Consider the following 9,744-nt stretch of genomic DNA (forward strand, 5'->3'; position numbering starts at 1 on the left):
ATACAGTCAAAATGTGCAATAACACTTAGTGCTTTGCATCATCAAAGGGTGGAGTTTGAGAGAGCCACTTTTCAAGCCTGCATTGAAGTTTTATTGTGCTGGATCCCCTGACCCTACCCCACTCACCTACTATGCCTACACAGATCCACCAAAGTGTTCTCAGGAATGAGAGTTACTCCTGAGGGACTTGAGCTTTCTGGGCCATACTCTCTCTACATCACAAACACAAAGTGATAGTCAATGTGATCATTTAAAATGCAGCAGTAAAAGAGAAGCAATATGTGAGTGAATATATTTGCAACTTTTTAAAAAATTTGTTCTTTCTTAATTTGGCCCACCAAAACTTATTTAACTACTTCACCCCCAAATCCTCCTCAAGCCAAAAGCTGTGGGTTGTCTGATCGACAAAACATTGCCACTGTCATCACAAATTGGTTCTACTCTGGCCCTTTATAGAATTCTAAGTGTGATATAGGGACCAGGACAAGTCCTATACTCTCAACCTGGCTTTGCCCACCTTTCCTTTGGGTCATTGAACAAATGAGAAAAATAAGGATTGACAATCTGAAGCCTAACTTTATATTTATTTTTTCCATCTGTAAAATGAGGGTGGGGAACTAGTATAATCTAATTGTTCTGTAGACTTGAAATAATGATTCCCAGATCACAGAGGAGCTCAAAGACCAGGTGAAAAGGATTTCAAAACAAAGCTTCCTTTTTGCTGAAAGTCTTCAATCAGAGTGGCTTACTCCCCCGGCACAGGAAAAAAAAAATTTCCTTTGCAGCACTCTAGTTCTCATCTCCTTGTCTCTCTGTCTTTCATCTCAGCTCCATCAGCCTCAGAAACATCGCTTCAGGCGAGCCTTGGCACACACTGTGAAGACTGTAACTCACTGTGTCCTTCTGCCCAAATTGACCAGAAACACAACATAAAGACATTAAACTGTCTAGCTGGGAGCCTGTGACATCGGAAATGATTTAATAAGCTTTTTTTTTTTTTTTTTTTGATGCTCAGGATGCTTAGTAGACAACCAACTTTTATTTGAAATAGGTTTTTAGTCCCATTTTCTCCCTCCAATGGGGCTAGTCACTGCCCTTCTGCTTAAAGGGTTGAAAGTCTCCCACTGAAGCAAAAGCATCGAAAATCTACTATTTCATATTTTTTGCCTACAAAGTACTCGCTTGTCTTGTTGAGGGTATTGAGCTGCGCGGTGAACACACAGGCAGTCAGTCTCATTCAAAGTCAGTTTGGCTGGGCTGATCACCGTGACGCCGAGGTGTGAGTTTTAATCAGCCCCTGTGCATCCACATCATGAATTCTGGTGAGAAAATTCTAACTTTCTTCTTTTTCTTCTTTTTCTTTTAGCATATGATGAAGCCTTTGCTGAGTTCCAGAGGTTGAAGTAAGTCCCCTATCCTGGCAAATGCCACTTCCATGCAGTAATGTCCCTGGAAACTTATGCACTGTTCACCCATCTGAGAGTTAGAGGCTTTTGTTTCAAGTGCAGTAAAAGCCCTGCTTCCCACTACTATTTTGAGCAGTGAAGTATCTTTGAAGCAGTAAAATGCAGTCAAGCTAGCTACTTAAAGTCCCACTAAAACAAAACTCTTCTTTGTTTCTATGTTTGTTCATCTCTCTCAACCACAGACAAGCTGCCATTGCCGAGAAAAGTAAGTAACCCCCGCCCCCCACCCCAGTGTACTCTGGGTGCAGATCTGAAATAGGATTTCATTTTGCTCTCATAAGGACAGATGGAGGAGAGTGAAAGTGATTTTCCCCCTTCTTCTCCTTTCTTTCTTTCTTTCTTTCTTTCTTTCTTTCTTTCTTTCTTTCTTTTTCTTTCTTTCATTTTTAAATCTTAGGTGTTCTACATATGTTTCTATTTTAGTCTTGTAAGAATGTCTTTGGAAAGAAGGAAGGTCTCAGGTTACAATGAAAGAATGTCACCCAGCTCTTGACTTGAGCTATCACCCAAACATCCTGAGAAATCTCTTGGTTGCAAATCACAGAATCAGTTGAGAGTCACTTGCAGACAGAATGCATCAGAAATCATATACAAACATACACATATACAAATACATGTATATATACATTAACAAAAAGAAACATTGTAAATCTGACATCAGGTAAATCACTGTAACTTGTTCCCAACAAGAATTACATATTTTCCTGAAAGTGCCTATAAGATAAAAGCTGCCAAAGGAGGCTCTTCTTACATTTGTTGAACTGATCAAATGAATCACAGCACTTGTGGACACACACCAAACTGTCAAGTTTGCACATTCAGAAATGCACTTGCTGTTACACTTCTGTTAGCTATTTGCTTCACACATAAAAATTTTTAGAACTCCAACAGCCCTGCAGGATCCCAGAAGTCTGACTAATCTGTTTCTTTTTTGGTGTAGGAGACAGAAGTTAGATATTGTCCTGGGTTAAAATGGTAGAGTTGATCCTGAGTTGGAATTGAAGGGGACTAGGAGGAATGAGAAGGGAAGTTCATCCTTCACTTCCCCATGGCACCAGGTTCTCCAGGAGGAACTTTGAACCTTTCATTTGTACTGTTTCCCTCCCCTCCTCTGTCTTTTCCCCTTTCCCAGCTCAGACCCTACATTTGTAAGGCTGCTGCTAGTGATAAAGGGGCAGAAGCCAGAACAGGGGCACAGAAGCGTGATCAGGGAGTGTCAGAGCAGGAGGGGGCATTATTATATCCCTCCCATTCCTGGATGCACCCAGCAAAGCCCACATCCCCAAGCAGTTTCCTGCCTCTCCAGTCCTTGAACTCCCCTGTGGACAAGGAGCCTGGTCCTCTAGGTCATGTACTCCTAGAGCTCTTCTGCCTCAGAGATTTTATATTTCTATAAGGCATGGGACACTTACTTGAAAATCTTCCACAGAGACCCGATCCATAAAATAGGTAAAGCTTAACCACTCCTAACTGAAGTTGGGATGGGGACCCAGCTCCCTACCCCAGCCCCCTTCCAGGCCTTCTCTCAGTGCCACCCCGCCCCCACCCCCACCCAACCCCCAAAATCCCATGGATACTGTGGAGCAGGTTTGCAAATTTAATATCCATAGGTCAAATGTAAACCCACCCTCCATCTACTCCATACCCAGAGATTGAGGCCCATCCAGCAAAGTGACTGGCCTGATATCACACAGCAAGTCGCTCAGGGAACCAGGTGATGGACTAGGCCCACAGGTGGTACCATGGAATCAGCACTAGAATGAAGTCAAGTTTCTCTGTGGAGAAGGGAGTTATAGAAATAAGGATCAAGCATCATAGGTTAGTTGAAGTAGGCCTAAAAACACAAGGCTGGTGGCCACTGTGTTAGTGCCAGAGAGGATGGCTTGGAAATGTGTTACAGAAAAGTCCCTTCCCTGGAACTTAGGTATCCAGACCCAGAACATAGGACTTTGCCAGAGGCACCAGCCCCTGATTCCATAACCCATCCAGTACCTTATGCCCTCTTCTGAGGGCCTTTACCCTCAGCCAAAGATAATGGTTTGCACAGAACTGTGAAGAGACACCAGGAAACAAGAAAGAAAGCTGTCTGGGGAAGGCCTCAAAGAAAGCCCACATCTGCATGAGCCTGCAGAGCTGCCCAGCATGCGGCCCTTCCATTATGCAAACAGTGCTCAATATAGGGAGATCTATAAAGAGGCCACACTGGGCTTGGAGACCATCCATTAAGATTTGTTCTGCCTCCTTGAGCTTAGCCTCACTAAGCTGCAGAAGGGCTGGGGCTGAAAATAGCCATGAAAATTGTAGAACCAGTCTTAAAGTGGCAAAGCAATCCCAGGCTGGTAGCTTAGGTACAGCAGCAAGTACCCATGCATGGGCAATATGTAGGTAAAGGATTAAAGTTTAGAATCACTGGATCATTTTCTTATTTGCTTATTAATGAAAGTATAAAATAACCATCAGGAGAGGGAAAACAAAATTGGGAAATTCATCCCTTGGGATGGTTTTGTGAGTGTAGTCGCTGGCCTCACAATTGCAGTGATTAACCAGAAAATGCCTATGATTGCAGATCGTGCCCGGGTGTTGGGTGGTCTCCCTGATGTGGTCACCATCCAGGAGGGCAAGGTGAGTATGAAGCACTCCTGTCTCTGCTCCCAGCACCTCAGACTGTGTCCCATTTTTAAAATGTACTTATTCCCTGATCCCCATCTTATTGCATGCCTTATACTTATCCAAAATAGCTAAATACGGGGTTTAAAATATTATCATCCTGGTCTGTGGCTGTGGCTCAGCGGTAGAGCGCTCACCTAGCACGTGCAAGGCCTTGTGTTCAATCCCCAGCACCACATAAAAATAAATAAATAAAATAAAGGTATTGACAACTACAACTAAAATAAATAAATAAATATTTTTAAAATTATCTTAATATTTTGTAGGCATCAAGATGCAAGTTTGTCTCATGTGGACATAGAGACCACTTAGTATCTCTGTAGAGTCGCCCTTTATACTGATGAGAAACTGAAAATATTCAGTGATAACTCTATGACACATATAACAGAAGAAAGAAATGACCTCTAACACACAATGGGAAATGACCGTACTGTTACAAAGTATACCTCACCTTTGCAGGGACACAGACTGCTCCAGGCCTTTCTATAGGCTTTGTTTCTTTTAAAAACTGATTTCTCTCCACTTGATTTTAAATGTTCCTGGCTCCATAATAATCTCTTTGAGAAGCAGTGTTCTGACCTGTATTCACTTTCATCATTCCTGTATCTCATTAAAACAAGTTGAATATGGCAGCCATAACTGGAGAGATATTTATGGTGGGACAAAACTTTTCTCCACCTCAAAGGGTGGTGAAGACACACAACGGGCACTTGGAACTCAGGTAACAAATCAAGGCATATCAAAATGCGTTAATGAGAGGAGGTTCCAATCAGCTGCATTTCTTCATGGGTAGAAAATGTAATCACAGTTGAATTTAAGCTCAACATCACAGGGTTGCTTTTGTCCTTAAATCCTCTATTTCAATACCTCACCTAATGAGGTTGGACCCACTGGGTAGTGATGAGAGGGAGTGTATATGAAAGCACTTTGTAAATTGTAACTCAAGTCTAAAGTACAGATATGAGTTTCCCATAATGCTTCAGGAGTTTGGGAGTTTTCGTTTAAGCTCTAACCCCACATAATCACAATTTCCAAAATTATATGCCTGGTCTGCTTGTTTAAGCTTAATGGCAATAAGCTGACTCATACATTTCTTTCTAAAATGTATCTGTAGAATAATTCAGTAAGAAATGCCAATTAATTATGGGATAAAAATAGATTTCTTGATCTACCCAATTTTTACTCCTACAGAAGAGATAACAAGTGATCACAGAAGACCCATTAGTAAGATATTTAGAAGAACATATTTTTCTTTGTCCCTTGTGATCTCTATTTCTTTCCTTATAATTTGTGGATTTTTAGTAAGAAACAAATGCAAGAATAGAATTTAAAATGTGAAGTAAATTTAACATCATCAGCCATCAGGGAAGTGAAAGACCACAATGAAATATCATGACACACCTACCAGAGTTGCTATAATACAAAATGGTACACAACAACAACAAAATCCAGAGTGGCAATGCTGGTAAGATGTGGAGAAACAGAATCACTTGTATATTGTTGGTAGAAATGTAAACCAAAATTATACAGTTTCTTAGGAAAACAGTTTGGCAATTTCTGGGAAAAAAATGAATCATGCATTTACTATACAATCTAGCAATTGCACATTGGGCATTTATCCCAGAGAAATGGAAACCTATGTTTATATTTAAAAAAAAAAAAAACACCAACAAACTACACCTAGTAGCTCAGGAGGCTGAGTGAAGCAGGAGGATTATGAGTTCAAAGCTAGTCTCAGCAACTTAGAGAGGCCCTAAGCAATTTAGCAAGACCCTGTCTCAAAATAAAAATCTAAAACAGGCTGGGGATGTGTCTCAGAGGTTAAGCATCCCTGAATTCAATCCCTGGTGCCAAAAAAAAAAAAAAAAAATGAAAACAACAACAACAACAAAAAGTATAATAATGGTCATAGCACTTTATAATGTTCCCAAGCTGTAAGTAGTAGTACTCTTACAGGCATGTATATACCATGGCATACTATTCAGCAATAAAGAGGGGCAAACTATTGATAGATGAAACAATTTGGATGAATCTGCAAGGAATTATGCTGAATTTAAAAGTCAATCCTGAGGGCTGGCATTGTGGCTCAGTGGTAGAGTGTTCGCCTGGCATGTGTGAGGCACTGGGTTCAATCCTCAGCATCACATAAAAATGAACAAATATAATAAGGGTATTGTGTCCATCTACAACTAAAAAAAAAATTTAAAGTTAATCCTGAAAGATAACATATTGTAGACATTATTTATATATCTATTCTTGCATTTGTTTTCTTATTTTTTGAAATGGAAAAATTTTAGAAATGGAAAACAGGTTAGAGGTTTCCAGGAATTAGGAATGCCATTGAGAAGTTGGAGGGCAGTGGTGGTCATAGTTGTAGTTGTTAAAGGACAACACAGGGGTTCTTATGGCAATGAAATATGCATCTTGACTCTAATGGTAGATGCAAGGACTTGCACAAGTGAGGAATAGAACAAAACTTCCAAACAAATACAAAAGAATACAAATAAAATTAAGGAAATGGCCGGGCATAGTGGCTCATGCCTGTAATCCCAGCAGTTCAGGAGGCTGAGGCAGAAGGCTCAGTGGTTAATGGCCCCCGGATTCAATCCCCAGTACCAAAAAATAAAAATTAAAAAAAAAATTAAGCAAGATCAATGTCAATGTACTGGTTATGATATTGTACGATCTTTTGTAAAATGTCAATTGGGAGAAACTGGGTACACAGGATCTCTATTATTTCCTACAACTGCACATGAATCTACAGTTATTTAATTTTTTTTCCAATAAAAAGTAAGGTGGTGTAAAACTGTAGCCTGAATGCCAATTCTTTAGAATAAGAAGATTATTTTTAAGGTAGTGTAAGACTGTAGCCTGAGTACGATTCTTTAGACTAAGAGGATTTCAGCACAGATGGGAATATCTTATTTAGGCTAGGTTTTGATAGAGCACCTCTGCAATTGTACAGATTAACTGGGGTTTGGAAAACAAAGTAAAATGAGGAAGATGGAATGTGAAAAATAAGTTACATTATCTGGAGCAGCTGTTCCCATTCCACTGCTGGGCTCTGTGACGTAAATGAGATGCAAATATGAGCAGGTGGTGATTGTGGCAATAAGGAGGTTTTGTACTGATACAGAGCCCAGAAAACTACATTCGAGTAAAAGCCATCAATGTGTTTATGAAGAAAAAAAGCGGAGGAGACAGGGAATGGAAATAGAACTCCTTTGAGTGTTTTGAGGACAAACATTCCAGAAGCCCGAAAGCCCTGGCCCTACAGAAACCTACTCACGAGTTATTTCAAACTGTCACTCACACAGGTGCACACACATCATTACTTTAAGCCCCAGTTTGGTTGGGGGGGATTTATATTTTGTCTTCCATCTGGTCATTCCAAACTGCCAGCCAGCCAGCAAGATTCTTGAAGTTGGATCATGCATCTGACTTATCCACCCCCTCCCCCAACCTCTAAAACCTGTTTTGCAGGCCCTTAATCTCACTTGCAATGTGTGGGGCGACCCAACTCCAGAGGTCTCCTGGCTGAAGAATGAGAAGTCGCTGGCCTCAGATGACCACTGCAACCTCAGGTTCGAGGCCGGCAAGACTGCCTACTTTACCATCTCGGGTGTGAGCACGGCTGACTCGGGAAAGTATGGGCTGGTGGTGAAGAACAAGTACGGCACCGAGACAAGCGACTTCACGGTCAGCGTGTTCATCCCAGAGGAGGAGGCAAGGAAGGTCGCGTCCGAGTCCCAGAAAGGCAACCAGAAGTCCTCCCAGAAGTCCAAGTGAATGGAGATTGGGCTGAGGGGTGCGGGGGGTGCCAAGACCAGCTGAGCTGACTGTGCTGCTTGTGTGTGAGTGGTTTGGGTTATGGACAAGGACAACGTCACAGTCTCTTCCTAATTTGTGCTGACTTGGGGTAGGGGAGTCGAATCTAATTCATATGTTTAAAAAAGAACCACTAATGATACTTTAATAGTTTTTCATTGCCTATAAATTATGAGCTGAGAAAATACCATTGGTAGCACATTTATTAGTTTTAAGGAAAAGATCAGAATAATGTTGGAGGGACATTGAATGATGGTCAGAGAGCAGGGGAAGTTGTTGTGGGGCAGAGTAGGGACTGAATGAGGTTTTACCAGTAAATTCTTGTGGATTACAATGATACTCCAGCATCCTATCACAATGGACACCAGCTGGTAAGCCATCCGTGTGTTTGGTATGTTGTTACAACAGTGATGTGCATTTCTGTGGGTAGCCTTGTGATCTGGCACCTCCTTGGTATGAATAAACGGCCTCACACCTTTCCTGCTGTTTCTCTAATTCTGTTTTGCTGCTCATTTGGGATTCCTCTGCAGCTCCTTCCTTGACACTTCTCACAGCACATTTTCTGGTGTACATGTTTTGGTTAAAATAGAACCTCCAGACACGACCAGATAAGCCATCAGAGATTTGAAATTACAGTTGCTGTGCATCGGGTCATTTACCATATAATCAAGCCAATCCCATGGTTAAGATACCCAAGGAAAGTGAATAAAAGGTGTCAGTTCCATGTAATAAAATGGTGTGAGGTGCCCAGTGCCAGACTTGGTGAGTAAGGGCCCACAGCTAAGAATAAAAGGCACCAAGCACCCTCCAAGCTCAGAGAACTGCCAGCTTTGGGGTGAGGCTCTTTGCCAGGCTTGCTGAAAGGCAGCTCCTAGCAGCAGCTGCTTCAGGAAGTTTGGTTCCCATCCCCCTGGTGTGCACACACACACAGCCCCCCAACTGGAAGAAAATGGTAATAGTGAAGAGCTTCCCCTCCTCCTTTCTTCTGCCAGGGGCAGGTGTTTGGGTCTGTTTCATGCTGCTATCATAGAATCCCTAGGACTGTGTGATTTGTAATAGCAAAAAGAGATTAATTTGCTATAGTTCTGGATGCTGGGAAGTCCAAGAACAAGAGGCTGGTTTTTGGCAAGGATCCTGCTGCTTCATCCCATGGTGGTAGGAGGAAGGGCAAGAGTGTAAACTCTCAAAAGGGGAGGAGGAGACAACCCAACTGGTTCTTTTATCAGGAACCTGCTCTGGCTGTACACATAACTGCAGTAAGCCATTCATGAGCACTCTCATGATCTAATGACCTCTTTAAAGTCATGCTTATTAAGAGTGTTGTTTTAAAGATTAAGTTTTTAGCACATGAAATTTGGGGGACACATTCAAAACATAGCAGGAGGGGATGGAGCAGTGTAGTTGGGAATGGCCCTCTACACCCTCTCCTTTACAAGGTTCAAGGCTGGAAATTGCCTCTCAGCTGACTGTTCACTTGTCCAGCTGAGTCCCGAGACTGATGCTATGACACTGAGCACAGTGCAGGTATGAGACACTGTATTCTCACTCTTAGCCATGAAAAGTGCTATAGTTTGGGTGTGGTTTGAGTATGTACCCCAAGGGTCGTGTGTTGGAAGCTTGGTATTCAGTGTGGTGATGTAGGAAGTGGTAGGACCTTTGAGAGGTAAGTCCTAGAAAGTGGTGCTTAGGCCACTGGAGGCACTGCCCTCAGAAGTAATGGAGGTAGTTTTCATGAGAACAAGTGTCTACCCCTCTGAATCACTCATCTGGCTTCCTATTTGGC

The 9,744-nt window shown here is 42.0% G+C and overlaps 1 protein-coding gene across 1 annotated transcript in view; it reads left to right on the forward strand.

Moving 5' to 3' along the window:
• The window catches only part of MYOM1 (myomesin 1), a 129,932-nt gene extending 121,492 nt beyond the window's left edge, over positions 1–8,440 (forward strand). Inside the window, exons 34-37 of the mRNA XM_081263340.1 lie at positions 1,367–1,403; positions 1,649–1,671; positions 4,033–4,088; positions 7,617–8,440. Of these exons, the coding sequence (XP_081119466.1) occupies positions 1,367–1,403; positions 1,649–1,671; positions 4,033–4,088; positions 7,617–7,922 (422 nt within the window). The 3' untranslated portion in view covers positions 7,923–8,440. The remainder of the gene's footprint in view (positions 1–1,366; positions 1,404–1,648; positions 1,672–4,032; positions 4,089–7,616) is intronic.
• Positions 8,441–9,744: the final 1,304 nt, after the last annotated feature.

This window comes from Spermophilus citellus (genome assembly GCF_964194105.1).
Source record: "Spermophilus citellus genome assembly, chromosome: 12".
Lineage (NCBI taxonomy): Eukaryota > Metazoa > Chordata > Mammalia > Rodentia > Sciuridae > Spermophilus > Spermophilus citellus.